General features: G+C 41.3%; 1 protein-coding gene across 6 annotated transcripts in view; it reads left to right on the top strand.

Moving 5' to 3' along the window:
- tbc1d1 (TBC1 (tre-2/USP6, BUB2, cdc16) domain family, member 1) overlaps positions 1-17,508 on the top strand; it is a 36,024-nt gene extending 18,516 nt beyond the window's left edge. For 5 of the 6 annotated variants that reach the window (XM_058065494.1, XM_058065492.1, XM_058065491.1 and 2 more), the window contains 8 exons: positions 4,112-4,273; positions 5,282-5,440; positions 8,325-8,425; positions 8,515-8,658; positions 9,088-9,247; positions 10,990-11,159; positions 13,356-13,532; positions 14,038-17,508. In XM_058065494.1, the coding sequence (XP_057921477.1) occupies positions 4,112-4,273; positions 5,282-5,440; positions 8,325-8,425; positions 8,515-8,658; positions 9,088-9,247; positions 10,990-11,159; positions 13,356-13,532; positions 14,038-14,379 (1,415 nt within the window). In that variant the 3' untranslated portion in view covers positions 14,380-17,508. Of the gene's footprint in view, positions 1-4,111; positions 4,274-5,281; positions 5,441-8,324; positions 8,426-8,514; positions 8,659-9,087; positions 9,248-10,989; positions 11,160-11,290; positions 11,919-13,355; positions 13,533-14,037 lie in introns of those variants that run through there. The other variant, XM_058065496.1, reaches the window with a different exon arrangement.
- Positions 17,509-18,265: the final 757 nt, after the last annotated feature.

Here is an 18,265-nt window from a genome sequence, read left to right as displayed (position 1 = left end):
CTTTGGAATAATATTTCATTTCAACAAAACATAATAATCAGCATGGACTGTTTTCTTGCCTGGCGTCGGGGAGAAGGCTCTGCAGCATCCGCTGTAGAACAACCAGGTTTAGAGACAGCTACTTCCCCCTGGCCATCAGACTGCTCAATGCCAAATAAGCCCCTCTACCTGCCCAAACTTTAAATTTTACATTAGTGCCCTAATTTATTTGAAAACTGATCTGTTTGATTTAAATTTTTCATAATTTGACAGCCCTTTAATATAATAATAATAATCAGATCACATAATAATAATATTAACAACAATATCTGCGATGAGTGGCAACCAGTCCAGGGTGTACCCCACCTCTCGCACAAAGTCAGCTGGGATAGACTCCAGCATTCCCGTCACCCGAGTGAGGATAATCGGCATAGAAGAAAGATGGATGGAATAATAACAATAATAATATCACAACATGTGCAACATTAAAGGCACATTTATATTGTCAAATGTTGACTACTACAACTTCAGTGACATTCAACTATTGACTTCCTGCTGTATACCAAATAATAGAACAACAAATAGGAACATGAACTAAGATTTGTAGTGTAGTTGAATAAAGAAGTGCAGTAATTAAACATAATAGGAATGATTGTTTCCATCACTTTTATATTATTCACTGATCTGACATTAAACATGAATTGTGACACAGACTGGCTGATGTGAAACAAGTTGAGCTGTTATGAGTCATTTCATTGTGGTGGAAAAACAGTGGCTTATTGCTTTGGTTCTCCGTGGTTTCCTTTATGGGTCAACTCTGTGTGTGTGTGTGTGTGTGTGTGTGTGTGTGTGTGTGTGTGTGTGTGTGTGTTTCTGTGTCAGCTCCAGGGTGGAGTGTCCAGTGCTTTTGTGTGTTATCAAGGGTGGAGTTTTACAGAGAAATGCAGTGCTGGTGTAAGAGGCGATTGGACTGTGCCGAGCCAGTCCTGATGGACTTGACTCCAGTTTACTGATAACATAGACTGTCTATTCTTACTCTGGGTGTGACGCCTCCGTGCTTTGTCCAAATAAACCGTTTCATGTATTTTATGTATAGTACACAGACTACAGTACAGCCCTGCTTTTCATGGTAGTAATGTTTGGGAAACACCTAATTGATATGTCCATAAAATATCTATTTTTGGCTCACGGCTCGGTCTCCCTCTCCAAACCCTCCTGTTAGCTTGACATTAAGGTTCCCCTCCAATTTTGCTTCAACATTTTAAATACGTGTGCCTGATGTAATTAGCAGTGTAATTTGATTTTACGATACAAATCAAAACAGAAAAACGTTGTCACTCACACTTAAGCTCATAATAGTTGGGAGTGTTATCGCAATGACATCACATCACTTGTTGCCAATTTTTTTCCTTTAGTGCATAGGAGCTCTTGTAATCACGATGGTTGCTTCATAACGGCTAATATCCCTCCTATTTCCTCGGGGGTTAGGAAAGCATTTTGGAAGAGACTCTGGCCTCCTCCTGTCGTCTTCTGTCCTGTAGTGATGATTCTCGGCAAAGTCATTCTCAGCACATCTGCCAAGATGCAGCTGGTCAATTAGTGAGGACCGCGAAGGGAGAAAAGGAAAGGGACCGACAAGACAAACAGGCTTTGAGTAAGAGAAACGAGTGTTGAAGTGATAGATGGGAAGGTGTTGTCAAAAACAAGAAGAGTTTAGGACGGAAACAAATTGTCCATTTCTGTGTGTATTGATGGATGCAAAGCAAGTAGCCCAGGGGTGGGCAAACTTTTTTTGACTAACGGGCCGCATTCATTTAAGAAAATTGACAGGGGGGGGCAGACTATATATTTTACACGTAACAGTCCACCTGGAATTATTGTATTTGTAAAAATGCCATGCAATCTGCTGTATGTGCACTTTGAGATATTTTATTTGATGTAAAGTGTGTTATAAATTAAATTTATTATTATTATTATGTGCTTGTGTCCTTTTTCAGGATCAAATAATGAAAATTGATAAAACAGCTACTTTAACTATCAAAAGGTTGGCTCAAGCCATGATGCCAGGTTGTATGTTGAGTTTAAAAGAAATACTTTGGAAAGAATGGGGTAGGAGCACCCCTGAAGTAGCCCAATACTTTGGGGCCCGATGCACATACAGTGAAGAAAATAAGTATTTGAACACCCTGCTATTTTGCTATTTCTCCCACTTAGAAATCATGGAGGGGTCTGAAATTTTCATCGTAGGTGCATGTCCACTGTGAGAGAGATAAACTAAAAAGAAAAATCCAGAAATCACAATGCATGATTTTTTAACAATTTATTTGTGTGATACAGCTGCAAATAAGTATTTGAACACCTGTGTATCATCTAGAATTCTGACCCTGAAAGACCTGTTAGTCTGCCCATTAGAAGTCCACCTGCACTCCATGTATCATCCTGAATCAGATGCACCCGTTTGAGGTCGTTAGCTGCATAAAGACACCTGTCCACCCCATACAATCAGTAAGACTTTAACTTGTAACATGGCGAAGACCAAAGAGCTGTCCAAAGACACCAGAGACAAAATTGTACACCTCCACAAGGCTGGAAAGGGCTACGGAGCAATTACCAAGCAGCTTGGTGAAAAAAGGTCCACTGTTGGAGCTATCATTAGAAAATGGAAGAAGCTAAACATGACGGTCAATCTCAATCGGAGTGGAGCCCCATGCAAGATATCACCTCGTGGGGTCTCAATGATTCTAAGAAAGGTGAGGAATCAGCCCAGAACTACACGACAGGACTTGGTCAATGACCTGAAAAGAGCTGGGACCACCGTTTCCAAGGTTACTGTAGGTAATACACTAAGACGTCATGATGTGAAATCATGCATGGCACGAAAGGTTCCCCTGCTTAAACCAGCACATGTCAAGGCCCGTCTTAAGTTTGCATATGACCATTTGGATGATACAGAGGAGTCATGGGAGAAAGTTTTATGGTCAGATGAGACCAAAATAGAACTTTTTGGTCATAATTCCAATAAGCGTGTTTGGAGGAAGAAGAATGAAGAGTACAATCCGAAGAACACCATCCCTACTGTGAAGCATGGGGGTGGTAGCATCATGCTTTGGGGGTGTTTTTCTGCACATGGGACAGGACGAGTGCACTGCATTAAAGAGAGGATGACTGGGGCCGTGTATTGTGAGATTTTGGGGAACAACCTCCTTCCCTCTGTCAGAGCATTGAAGATGGGTCGTGGCTGGGTCTTCCAACACGACAACGACCCGAAGCACACAGCCAGGAAAACCAAGGAGTGGCTCCGTAAGAAGCATATCAAGGTTCTAGCATGGCCCAGCCAGTCTCCAGACCTGAACCCAATCGAAAATCTTTGGAGGGAGCTCAAACTCCGTGTTTCTCAGCGACAGCCCAGAAACCTGACTGATCTAGAGAAGATCTGTGTGGAGGAGTGGGCCAAGATCCCTCCTGCAGTGTGTGCAAACCTGGTGAAAAACTACAGGAAACGTTTGACCTCTGTAATAGCAAACAAAGGCTACTGTACCAAATATTAACATTCATTTTCTCAGGTGTTCAAATACTTATTTGCAGCTGTATCACACAAATAAATTGTTAAAAAATCATGCATTGTGATTTCTGGATTTTTCTTTTTAGTTTATCTCTCTCACAGTGGACATGCACCTACGATGAAAATTTCAGACCCCTCCATGATTTCTAAGTGGGAGAAATAGCAAAATAGCAGGGTGTTCAAATACTTATTTTCTTCACTGTATGATTGGATATGGGCTATTGTGCCTGTGGTATATTAAAAAATAGCATTAATGCTGTGAATAAAGGTCATTGGTGTTATTCGGACGATTGGGAAATCGTTTGACCTGTTCCTTCCAGTCTTCCAATGTTGGTGATGGTGTTTTTTTTGTGTTTTTTTAAAGAATGAAAGTCTCATTTGTGTTACATGTGTGAATGTTTAATGTGAGGTCTGTGTTGTCAGTGCATAAAACCACTAACACAAAGTCTGCAGTCAAGTGTTCCCAGTTTCACAAACGATACATTCACACACAGGGCAGATAACGAGAGTTAGCCACCTATGCAGCCACATAGACTGATGTGCATTATATCTGTGTGTCAATGTTTGCAGCTTCAGAAAGTGACCTGCAAAACAAGCGGCTCAAGTTGGACTATGAGGAAATCACTCCGTGCCTGAAGGAGGTCACTCTGGTCTGGGAGAAGATGCTGGGAACTCCTGGAAGGGCAAAGGTCAAATTGGACACCGAAACCATACATGCGTCTGTTGCACAAGGTGTGTTTGCCTTTATATATCAGTTCTCAATTCTTTTCTTTGAAATCGTCAGCTGTTATCTGCAAATATTGACCAGGGCTTAATGTGTAATGCTCTATAACTGGAACGGTGGAGTGTAATGTCTTTTATCAGCGTCTGATTCCAAAGGAATTTCAGTTGATCCAGTTTTTGTTTCCCTTTCAACTACAGTGGAACCTCTTTTTTTAGTGATTTAATCCATTCCAAAGTCTGATGAAAACCAAAACATACAGAAACTGAATACATTTTCCCATAAGAAATCCCGCCTGTGAATATTCTCATTCATTCAGGTCATTGTATTCTCAGCGTATTGACTCGATCGCAACCGGACTGTTCAGATTGTGTTAGACGTTTCACCTCTCATCCGAGCAGGTTTCATCATTTCATACTCAGTAACTATATGGGACACACCCTAGTCTGCCTAGATAGGACAGCTCCAGTCTGATAAGTTGATGCAAGATCCAAAGTATTTATCTTCTAAAGGAGGAGACATGTCCAGACAAGACTGGCTTTGCGCTTTTATGGCGTCAAATGACAGTCGTTAGGATGCAAAGGCTGACTCTGCCAGTCAGCGATGGTCGTTTGAATGGTATCACCTTAGTTGGCATTCCATTCAGATGTAATTGTGGTCATGAACACTCCTGGAACCAAGGTGGATGTGGCTTGTTTATTTGTTAGACGCGAAATGATTGAATCTTTTAGTGAAGGGATGAAAGGACAGTATTGTATGTGGCAGGAACATGGTGCTGCAGACCTCCCCCTCCGTTCAGAGATGGTTTCTCAACTTTAAAACCATCTGTCTTCTCTCTCCATAACCTGTACATGTTTCTCTTTGAGGTTCAGCTGAGTCTTGGACTGACAAGTGCAACTGCTTAATGCCATTGGATTTCCCCAATGTAAAAATCAGTTCATTTCTCATGTGTGCCCATGTACTTTGTACTTAGTTATATATTGAATTCAATAGTTTTAAATGGCCTTCTGCTGTGGCAGGTGTCCCAAGGCAGCATCGAGGCGAGATCTGGAAGTTCCTATCGGAGCAGTACCTGCTCAAGCAGACTGTCCCCTCTCGGCCGCCGACCAATGACGCACCATACAAAGAGCTGCTCAAACAACTCACCTCGCAGCAGCACGCCATCCTCATTGATCTGGGTAATGCAAATACTATACTATACTGTATTTCTAGTGCTTAGCTGGGGCGGCAAGGTGGTCAAGTGGTCATCTCCCAATGGTGATGGTGGACAGTTGAATCCTCAGTCTGCACTTGACCATGTTGAAGTATCCTCGGCCAAGATACTGATGCAGCTCTGAAGCTGATCTTCATCCCGTTTTGAGTCATTGCGTCGACTTTTAAATGAATGAGATTTATGAGTTTATTAAGTTATTTTCTTCTAAAATGTGGCATCAATTCGAAAAAATGTATAAGCGCAGCTCATTAAAAATGAAGAAATTTGTTTTTTTGTTTTTTAAGTTCTGCTACGGTGCGCCCCATTCCACTGACGCTGCTGGGAGCAGACCTCTTGATGATAATGCCACTGCTATGTCCTCCGAATTATGTTTTCATGGGCTTCCAGCTCTCCAGCTAAGATTTCAGTTACGCTTCTTCGTCTTCGGCTTCTCAGTGGCCATGATGCGGTGGGACAGAGTGAAATGCAATCAGGGGTCATTAAATATGGATGCCGCATTCATGGGCCACTTAACAATTATCATTTATGGTGAATTTAAGGTGTGGACAGGACGTGACATGGGGTGGAGTTGTGTACGCACATTTGTACAGCAGGTGAAGCACAAATTGCGTGAATGTGTGCATATGCCACTTTTCTTAGCTTGGAATTTTTGTGTCCGTACACATATTTTAGGTTTCTGCCGTAAGTAGACCTTTAGTCAGATTTCCACACAGAGTTTTATAAGTAAGGCCCCAGATGCCTTGAGCCATCTGTCAATTCAGAGGAGCAGCGGTTCTACTAGTTTCTCCCAGATGACAGTGCTTCTCACCGTATTTGTAAGCCACTCTATGAAGAAAACTCATTTCCGCCGCTTACTATTTGCCAACTTGTCAATAATTTGTTTACTATTGTGTTTTAATTTTGGTACTTTAGATCAGGGATTCTCAAACTTGTGTCCGTAACCCATGGGTAAAACTACAAGGCCAGTAAAACAATAATTTTGAGCTTGTATTTTCACTTACATTAGGGTTAGTGTATTTAAAACATATATACATATACTCAACAAAATTACACTTTAGTTTTTGCTCCCCTTTTTTTATGAGCTGAACTCAAAAGATCTAAAAAGACCCATCTATATCATCTCTAAATCTGTGTTAATCTACCTCACCAGTGTGGCATATCAAGATGCAACATTTATTTTGGCCGTACGTTGACCAAAATAGAAGACAGCTCCAAAAATGTGCAGTTTAACTGTATTGTCTGTCTATCTCAGTCAAATTCACTTTAATATCTCTGATAGCACCGTATTGTTTTGACCTTTTTAAGTGTTCAACAACTTCCATGTGGGGAAAAACACACAGGTAGTGACATACACCCCACCCAATGGGCTCCCATTAGCTTCCACACCCACTTTTTGTCTTCGCTTGTATCACATTGCCAGATTGTTGTTAATCCCACAAAAGAATTGTGTGTCTTGTAAACATGCATAACATGGACTTAAATAGATGTGCGACAACATGAGGAAGAAGTACAATTTATGATTCTCGGAGGTGCAGCCCTGCCACACCCATCTCAGATGCACAATACACACATACAAACACTTTTCCTTCAGGCATGGGAGGGAATCGTGACATTATGGTCACAAGCAGAAGAAAAAGGCCCGCAGCACATTCCACACATACACACTCACACCATTGTTTTCTCCGAAGCTTCGCCATCCCTCACTGTAAGTGGAGAAGTCCTCAGCAGCATAATTCAACACACCTGCCAATTATCAACATGTCCACCTCGGGACAACTTTTAACAATCCCAGCTCCTCATTATGTTGTCATTTTTTTTTTTTTAAAGGAGACATGTCCCGTCAGCCGCTACACGTTAAGCCTTTCAAGGGAGGGTATGCAAGCTCCGCACAAAGCCGCATTCATGCACGTGTTTTCACCAGCATGTTTGTAGTCATGATATTGTGGAATGGGTTGACACATGCTCCTGTGCAGCAAAGTGGGAAGTCTAGCATCCCTTGGTCTGTGGGACTTCAGCAAGGCGGATGAGCGCACACACCCAAAGGCTTTGGTATCTGATTCGGTGTCAGATATAAATCAAGTGAAACAATGTTGTTGTGCATTTCTCAGTTTGATCATGCATAACATGGACTTAAATAGATGTGCGACAACATGAGGAAGAAGTACAATTTATGATTCTCGGAGGTGCAGCCCTGCCACACCCATCTCAGATGCACAATACACACATACAAACACTTTTCCTTCAGGCATGGGAGGGAATCGTGACATTATGGTCACAAGCAGAAGAAAAAGGCCCGCAGCACATTCCACACATACACACTCACACCATTGTTTTCTCCGAAGCTTCGCCATCCCTCACTGTAAGTGGAGAAGTCCTCAGCAGCATAATTCAACACACCTGCCAATTATCAACATGTCCACCTCGGGACAACTTTTAACAATCCCAGCTCCTCATTATGTTGTCATTTTTTTTTTTTTAAAGGAGACATGTCCCGTCAGCCGCTACACGTTAAGCCTTTCAAGGGAGGGTATGCAAGCTCCGCACAAAGCCGCATTCATGCACGTGTTTTCACCAGCATGTTTGTAGTCATGATATTGTGGAATGGGTTGACACATGCTCCTGTGCAGCAAAGTGGGAAGTCTAGCATCCCTTGGTCTGTGGGACTTCAGCAAGGCGGATGAGCGCACACACCCAAAGGCTTTGGTATCTGATTCGGTGTCAGATATAAATCAAGTGAAACAATGTTGTTGTGCATTTCTCAGTTTGATCAAGGGTAACAAATGGAAATTATGCATGTCTTGCGGCATAGGTGTTATGTGACTTTTGTTTTTTTGTTTTTTTTGTGGCAGGTCGCACTTTTCCCACTCACCCCTATTTCCAAGCCCAGCTTGGGGCCGGACAGCTGTCTCTGTATAATGTCCTGAAGGCCTACTCGCTGCTGGACCCTGAGGTATCATATGGCTTGTGTCCACTTAATAGAAGCATCGTCTTTCTACGCTATTTGCATGAATAGCACGGTTGTCACGATTGTTGCTATAGGTCGGGTACTGCCAGGGCTTGTCCTTCATCGCGGGAGTGTTGCTGTTACACATGGGGGAAGAAGACGCCTTCAACATGCTCAAATTTCTCATGTATGACGTTGGCCTCCGCAGACAGTATAGACCTGATATGATTATCCTGCAGGTAAAATGCACCCACCCGACATGGAGCATATAATGTTTGGTATTTTATCATGTGATATTATTAAATTAACAGAAGTATTAGTAATATTTTAATTGTCTGTGTGAAGAAAGTGAAAGCCTCACATTCACTTGCCAAGATTAAAGAGATTATTTTAGCACTATATGATTGTTTTTTGTTTTGTTTTGGTTTTAGAAAGGAAAGACACACCATAATTATTGTAAAATTGTTTGAAAATTACCTGCAAATTTGATCACAGCACAATTTAGAGTCTGTTTCTGTCAGTGCAGTAGACTGTATTCCTTCAGAAATATTTTATATATATTAAGTAGGTTTTTAAACTGATAATACTGTATTTTGTTTGTAGAGTAGACCTAATGTTGTGCCTAATTGTAGATCAACAAAGTGTGTTAAACCTGTCCTTCTTGCCAGATTCAGATGTACCAGCTGTCACGTCTGCTACATGACTATCACCGGGATCTGTACAGCCACCTGGAGCAGCATGAGATTGGTCCTAGCCTGTACGCCACGCCATGGTTCCTCACTGCCTTTGCCTCGCATTTCCCCCTTGGCTTTGTGGCCAGAGTCTTTGGTAAGACGGAGAAGACAGAGAAGTTCTGTCCTTGTACAGTGCATGCCTGCATATTAGATGATGGTGATGTGGTTATTAGAGCTCGACAAACACTGTACATGAACATAAATTCTTATAATGCCCAAAATGGGGACCTATTATGCAAATTTTTGAACCTTTGTATTGAGTTGTGGTCTCCTATAGAGCAGCTACACACAATAACCCGCACAGAAAATGTGCTGTATTTCCTTTTGATTTGTGCTTCCTGCCCAAACAGTCTCTCTTGCCTACTCCGCTGTGATTGGTCACACACCCAAAGTGCTTCCTAACTATGAACCATACGTATAAAGAATTCCGCCTCTCTTTGACTTCACGAAGGGGAAGTTTTACCACGCTGTTTGAAACCGAGCATTTTGAGCCATCCCAAACTTTTGACATTCATCCCAAACGCGCAAACCTCATTATCTGAAACTTTGGCATTGTTTAACATGAGAATACAACATTGTAACTACATTTATAGGTTAAAAAAATCATAATAGGCTCCCTTTGAACTAATACATTATGTGTTTCTGAAAGGCTTATTCAAAAATAATCTTACCAATATCAATTAGTCATGGTTACTAAATAGTGAGAGTTCTAGCTGCAGCCACAGTATTTGCAAACACCTCAAAAACAAACATTAAATAGTTGGCAAAGAGGTTGACTACAGAAAGAATAAGAAATAATCACGAGACATGCATAATGTTACCAGACTTTATACAAGGCACTAAGCAGCATTTTATAATAGTGTTGCTGCTTTCAAAACATGCAATATATATAATTACAACTACATACATGACTTGGAACATTTTCAAAATGATTTGAATGAAGACATTAACTTGTCAACGTGTCAGCCCCTTTAAATCCTACATGGAAGTACAGTATGAAGTGAAGTGGGACGCTGTGTATATATATATTTATTTCACTTTTAAACGCTGTATAGTCTTGGATAATGGTGGACATGTGGATTAACAATTGTATGTACCTTTGTTTATCTCACGGAGATGCAACATACATACATGTTAAAACTGTAATATGTTCGTTCTTTCTTTCATGCATGCAAGTGAGGCAGGCAGTAGCACCTCAGTGCTCCGTGTGTGGTCGGGGCCAGGTACTCGCCAGGGAGAGTAAAAAAAATTGTTAAAGTATCTGTTGCATATTCACCGATATTGATTAATCTGTGATATGTCATAATCGGTCGGGCAGGAGTGGTTATAGATCAATTACACCTTGGGGTTTTCTTCACATGTGATCCTTTGTCATGTGTGCAAATGTCATTGTCACACCCACACTACTCAAGCTTGTCTGTACTTTCCCTCGTTACTTCATCTCAATTTTCTTCATGGTTGATTTCATACATGGTGCTCAGTTACTGAACCAGACTCACTGTCTCCAAGGGCTCATCTGAGCGTGACATTGTGTTTGTTCGTGTATGTGCGTGCGTGCATGTTCGCACCTTATTATCATATATTGGGCTTCATGCCTCCACTCCCATTTTTTGAAAACGCTTATGTGTTCTCATGTGACCACCAACACACCCTTATACATTCAAAGCATGCATTCACACACCTACGCTGGTTATCCAAGTCATCCCACGCAGCTTTAGTTTGTCGTTATTGACGTCAATGTAGTACATTGTAAAATAAATAATGTACATATCTTCAATCTGTGTTTTGGGAATGTTTGCCATTATAATGTTTGTCTGTTTTGTTTCTACCTGTCAGATATGTTGTTTCTGCAGGGGCCAGAGGTCATCTTCAAGGTGGCCCTGAGTCTCCTTGGAAGCCACAAGCCACTGATTCTGCAGCACGACAGCCTGGAGTCTATTGTGGACTTCATCAAGACCACGCTTCCCAACCTGGGCCTGGTGCAGATGGAAAAAACTATCATCCAGGTGGGATCAGTAGAAATATATACACACTTTAATGACTCTCAGCAATTATTTTCATTTTGTTGAGTGGTGACTGCAGCGCTCAACAATAAGCCAAAAAAATGTCATGTGAAGAAACATTTCCATGTGTCTAGCATCGACAACTGCAAGCTTCTCCTCCAATTTCGTGGGTTACCAGGGTGATGAGTGCCTTCTTTCTGTGAGTGTTTACGTGAAAAGGAGCGGCTGCGATGACAGTGGTAGCTCGACTTTCAAGTGCGGGTACTTGGTGCGGCTGTGAGAACTGTGCTCCATCCTCTCTTTCCTGCTCTCTCTGGCTTGTTTGAACTTGCTGTGGCCTCAAACCCACTTCCACCCATCCGTGGACAGGCTGCTCTTGTATAACCTGTAGCTGACTTCTGCTTTATAGGTCAAATTTAACGCTTCTTTAAAACATAAATTGATGGAGATTTTTTGCCCACCATCACCATCACTGTCAACATTACATTATGTATTTGTTATTGTTAGCCTCAGGTGAATAACCTCAACTCAGATCCAACCTCTCAGGGTGAGGCAGTCATACCTGTAAATGCCTGGAGCCAGGAAGTGGCTATAGGCCGACAGCCAAAAGCTAATATCTCTACCAGATGTTGTCACTGACGAGCCGGGTTCTCACAAGAAATGTATGTCGTGAAAAGTAACACGCGTAATTAGTAGAACGTCTACTGTTAAAGAAAAACTGCACTTTTTAAAATTTTGCCCTTTATCTACAATCCTTATGTGAGACATGAACACATATGTCTGTCTCTATTCTGTGTGTTCTAAAGATATAAAAACATCTAAAAATATGCAGCTAAAGAATACACGTAATGGGAAACACCTATTCCACCTTTAAAGCCTATTGAAAAAAAAAAACGCCAAGAAGTGCCAACAAAACTCTGTTTACATATTGTATGATGTGCATTTTAACCAAGCTACTTCAACGTTGTTGTTATTATTATTATTATTAACACAGTTACGCCGATCCAACTACATTACTGCCTTTTCCATCGCTGCCCCCACCCTCTGGATCTCTTTGCCCCATTCACTCTGTACTTGCTTCAAAAAACAACTCAAAACCCACCTGTTTAAATCCATTTTTAATGTCTAACTCTTTATACCTGACTGCTGCGCCCCGCCCCGGTTTTAGCCTTGTTTTTAGCTCTGAATGAATGTATGGATATTGTATTTTAATGCATCGTTTACTCTGTTCTTACTCAACCCTATTTTTACTTCTTTGTTTTCTCTACTGTAAAGCGTCTTTGAGTACTCTGAAAAGCGCTATACAAATAAAATGTATTATTATTATTACATTTCTACACCTTGCTACACCACACAAGCTAGTTACTAGGCGGCTAGTGACTAATTTCAACACACTCTAACCCGCACTGCGTCAGCACTGTGCTAGAGTATCGGGCCACTACCAAAAGATAATGCTGTACATATTGGAGCTGCTGCTACTGTTATGTGTGTTTTTGATTTTTGAAAGGTTAATGCTAGGTGTAGGTGTTTTTTATGTTGCTATGTAAAATCAATGTGCCCATGAAGGATGTTCCGGTAATCCAAAATATTGTATTTATAAGTATTAGATGTTATCATGAATGTACCTGTTACTACATGTATAAATAGAAGAAGCAAATGGGTGGATGATATACAAAAAAAAAACACAGAAATATTCGCTGTGAGACTGACGCATGCACCCCTTCAGTCATGATTTGGTCTTCTTGTTTCATTAGATTGACTAATGCATGTAGTGTGATGATGATTTGTGCAGTCACGAGTCCAACATGTTATCAAAGATTCACTGTAGCTCTGGAAGTATGCATTTCCCTTATAATTTGAATGAGGTAGCAAGTAGTAGCAAGTGAGTCATGTAGTAGCTTGTGGGTAATTTCCCTCCGAGTACCACCTGGCCCTATCACGTTGTCTATAGGCAACCTTAGCTGTGACTCATACTACACAATGCAGACTGTGTGATTAAAAGGTGCTCCTGTGGTATCCCAATCGTGACAAAGTATGTGAAGTAAAGCTACGCAAATGGAATATAAATATTGTACTAATTTTAAACATATTAAACCAAAACCTTTGACAAAGCAACAAATGCGGGTAATCACGGATCCCGTTCTTGTAATGTTAACCACTACTTTGTCATCACAAGACACTTTGTGTGCCTTACCGCAGGTTTGTGCGATCGATGTGTCCAAGCAGCTTCAGGCATACGAGGTGGAGTACCACGTCTTGCAGGATGAGCTCCTGGACACGCCCCCGACCCTCAATCAACACCAGCGAGCTGCACAGCTGGAGAGGACCAATCAGAGCCTGCGACAGCAGAACCTTGATCTACTTGAGGAGTTGCAGGTTCATACAGGACACTTGCACCATATGACTTATAAAACAGTAGGACCTCCAACATTAGAGATGAGACTGTAGTCGTATGATGTGATGGGAAATGTTAAGGGAGATACTGTGACTATTATTAACTGCAAGAGTACAAAGGACAGAGTTTAAATGTTGAAAGTCATTTTTAAACTTGTGATGAGGTCAGATGTGCAGATGTTGAATACGTTTGAGTTCATGCACATTAAGACTTATCCGGTTATCATACATTTAGTCTTTGCCACCTTGGGTACACTTTTGTGTTCATCACAAAAAGAAAACGCAAATCACAGTCAGTTTGAGTGTTCACTCAGCTGAAGTCTCATGGGATTTGATGAAATGCGTGACGTCTTTAGGTTTGGACTTAAGGGCCAAATTTTCCTGGACATTTCATTTGTTTTTCTCACCTCCAGAGTTTTTGTTGTAACTATACAGTATCCCGTATTTTTTTAAAAAAAATGGTCACCTCTGTACTTTTTCTTCCTAGGTGTCGTATGCTCGAGTATGCAGCCTAGAGACTCGCGTGGCAGCGCTGGTGCAGTCAGACGGTGAGCTGAGGCAGCAGGTTAGTGCACTGGAGCAGGAGAAGCTACAGCTGGTGAGCACGGCCACGCGTCTACAGGACCTGCTCTCCAGCCTTGGCATCAAAACCACCCCTGATGGCTTCTGTCTGCCTCCGCCTGCTGTGGAGATACACACCCCTGTAGTCACAGCGGGGGCCAAGGTGGGTATACAAACAGAACAGGACTGCCGGACTTTGGAAAACCTGCGCCGCCCTGTGATATTAGTGGAAAGGAAGGTCAATGGACAAGGAGAGACTTTGACATGACTCCCAAGCTCGACTTTTAAGTCCTTGATTTCAACTGAAAGCCCCTTTCATTAAAAGAGGACCAGAGAGAATGAAAGTAAAAGTCATGCCTCTTGTGTGATAAGCTAGCATCTGTCCCAAAGATGGCCCTTGTCCCCATGGGTCTCACATTATTAGCACTTGGACTTGAGTCTCTGTCACAAGATTTATTCCCAAAGAACATCAAGTGAGAATGTGAACCAGTGAAGAACTCCACAAGTAAAACCATGTTTGGAAACTAAAGAAAGGTAGAGGAAAATGATCCATTTGACGTAGACCTTATCAGTTTTTGGTCTCAACAAAACTTTTGTTTGTTTTAATATGTGCTTGTGCCTTCCAGTTTGCCAAAGTAGACCTTCTTACCTGAAATTACTGTACCTCTCGTTTGGGAACCTTTACTGTATTAGACACACTGTATTCCTTCTACAAGGCCTGCAGCTTCAAGTGATGTATATGCAAGTGTGCATGTGTGTGTGTGTGTGTGTTTGTGCACTGGTTGCAACAAATCTATTCAATTTATGCTGTAAGATTTTATCCCACGCACATGTTATGTTTTATTTGAAATGAGTAGTATTGCAATCTATACTTTAAATATATATTCCATATCCTTTCTGAAACCTGTATTTTTGTTGCGTTTGTGTGTTAAACAACTTCACAGGTGTCATCGCACACACTTAAAGATGATGTTTGCGCACCTCTTGTCTAAACATGCCAAGCTACTTTAAACACTACGTGCTTGATATAATGATTGAACATACGGCAATATACAGCATTTAAAGAACAAACATGCACTTGTTTCCAGGAACTCCTCTCTCGTGGTTAAGGAGGGGGGGAAAAAAACCTGCCAAGACAAGTTGTGTCTCTTTGTTCGTGTGTGCGTCTGTGCACGTTGCACAACAAAGTGTGCCAACAAAATGCATCAAAAACAAAGGTTTAGAAAGTAAAGAAAATATTGTCAACTGGCACTTAGGACAAGGATTACCTTTGGAGGTGAATTGGATGACCTCATGCAACCTCCCCACAGGCCAGACTAAGTAACTATTATATTATATTACTATAGAAATTAAATTTGGATTGGTCTTAGGTTATTTTCACACTGCAGGTCAATTCTAATTTGTTTGACTCATATTTGACCTGTATCTGTATACCGCTTTCTTCTTAATCTCCAACATGGAATCATTTGGTTAAATATTAAAATATTATACAGTATATAACATTTAAATATTCATATTAAAATGTTGACTCCCATTGCACAAAGTCCTCCGTAAACACACGAAAATGCATGTGACATCATTGATACTTTTCTTTCACATTTCGCATTTTTGGTAGCTTTAGAGTAGTCGGTGTACAGCAAATTCATGTATTTCATAGTACATTTCAGCTATTGTGTCTTCCCATGGGACAATAGTATAGGAATGAAACTAGGATATATTGTAACTTAAAATAGTAAAGATGAACGTACACACACAACATACCTGTTTTTACTGCTACAATAGACATGTCAAACTCTCACACTAAGTATACACTTCAAAGCACATACTTAAATAATCCCTAATGCATTGTTGCCCTTATGTTAGCCTGATGCTAATAGTAGTTACGAGCCTTTCAGTGAGTTCTATTGCAACTTATCTCACTATTACATGTGTGCATTTTACATCATTCATATTAAACCCAACATTCCGGCTGGATGGAGATTTTCAACAAGTACCAGCCAGCTAAAAGGACATCTCACCTTTTTCTTTATGCCAGACGCAAATACATATGGTAAGGTAAACTGCCGGATGTGCTGTGGCGCCACACACAGACCGTGCAACACTTGCTCATCATGTCAGTGAGCTCTGACTGCTAAAGAATAATGTCATAAGTCGTTTCAGTTTGGATGCATGATTGATTGATGTTAGGCTTGAGGTGATAAGACTAAAATTCTTGGCGGGAGAAGTGTGTGTCACCCTGGGCGTTTCACCTCGGCTGTGGAAATGCATGTTTCCTCATACTTAGCAGACATTGCAGTCTCACATGTCAGAGCCGCTCGTTACCATGTCGATGCATAATGTTCCTAGATGAACATGTGCCGCTTTAATACAGATGCTGTATAATACTGATAATACAGGTGCTGCTGTTTATTTGAATGGCATGACCATTGTCATTCTCTACGTCACAGCAATACTATGCATGACTTTTTAAGCCATATAATTTTTTTAATTGATAAACATGCAGCCACACTGCATGGACTATGTCAGGGGTTCATTCAGCACGTCTCACGTGAATGTAGCATGAAGAAAACATATCAGATTATTTAAAAAAAGTAAGACGCCTTATTCCCCTTTTGCATGCTTTTACTGCAAAATGCAATCCAAGGGCAAAATATGGCAATAATTCCAGATGCAGACAAACTTGTTCATGTTTTTGTGACATCCAGGTTGAATTATTGTAATTCTGTTGCCCTAAAAGATCATTCAATTGGTCCAAAATACTGCTGTCCGAATCTTAACCAGAACCGTATTAGTGTTAATTAGTTAGTAGAATTTGAATTTTTTAAAGCACTAAACGAGCAGGCACCAGTTCATCTCACAGAGCTTCTAGAAAATTAGTTCTCAGGCTTAATACAAGGGGGGGCAGACAACCTCTCCCTGTTTAAAAGTCAACTGGGGAGTAAGGGGAGTAAGGGTGTCTGCAACCATAACATGTTCTATGAGAGGAGGCTCACATTTAAAAAAAAAAAAAACTTTTTTTTTTTTTTACAATGATGTTTTAGTGTGAGTTGGTTCTTCTGGTTGCAGACCTGCATAGCTTCATACCGAGCAGCAGTTTCTAGTCATTTGGTTGTATTATTAACAGCACAACAGCTTGATCGATACAGTAGCAGTACATTGTCATTTGGTTTCATGCATTAGACACGAAAGAGAAAATTGTGTAATAGTGATGTCATGTCTTGTTTTTTTTTTCTACCACCTTCCACGTGAACCAAATCCACTTGAAAGTCGTCGTCATGGCGACAAACGTTAAGAATGTGGTGCAGTGGCAGACGGTGGAGGGTTGTTGTAGTGGCGTTGCCGAGTCACACACACACACACACACACACACACACACACACACACACACACACACGCATGCAGACAAATGACCACAGGGAGAGATGAGGAGTGTATGTGTGCGTCAGGGTGTTGCTGTTTGTTGTACAAGGTCAGGCGCCACAGTTTGGGCGTGACCGCCTGTGTCCTGTCAGCACATCCAGTGTCCACAAAACGTCTCTCTTTCTTCTCCACCCTTCCTCAGAGCCAGGGTGTAACCAACACTCTACTTGTCACTTATTCACATCTGTAACAAACCGGTGGGGGGGAGGCACGCACCCTACCCTGGTGGGCCCACAAGAGATTTGACACATGGGGTCCAGAATTTCCCATTGGGACCGAATTCTAGAACTCACAATCAATCAATTGACAACAGCATGCTAATATACCTATTGGTAGATACTGTAGGTAAGTGGGTGTGTGAGCAGAGACAGCAGGCGGTTTCCTTGAACAATAAAACTGTCTGGTTATTTCTGAACCCTCAGGGAGGAAGCGCTACTCCCCACAGGGCGGGGAGGCCATTCATTGAGCCGCCACCCAGTGCACACACACACACGCACATACACACACAACAACCATGTTTGCAAGGGCGGTCATTGAAAAGTCCCATAACGACAAATGTCTCAGTCTTTAAACTATTTAAAAAATGCTCAATTTGTACCTGGAAATACCCATTTCCAGTTTAGTGCTACTGTCTCTAATTTTCTGACATGGAACTTCACATCAGTAAACATCTAGTAACTTCACTACTGTCATGTGTTTACTTTTTGTTTGGATACAAGATGGAATTTATTTCA

This window comes from Doryrhamphus excisus, chromosome 1, assembly GCF_030265055.1.
Source record: "Doryrhamphus excisus isolate RoL2022-K1 chromosome 1, RoL_Dexc_1.0, whole genome shotgun sequence".
NCBI lineage: Eukaryota > Metazoa > Chordata > Actinopteri > Syngnathiformes > Syngnathidae > Doryrhamphus > Doryrhamphus excisus.
This window is presented reverse-complemented; position numbering and strand designations above follow the sequence as displayed.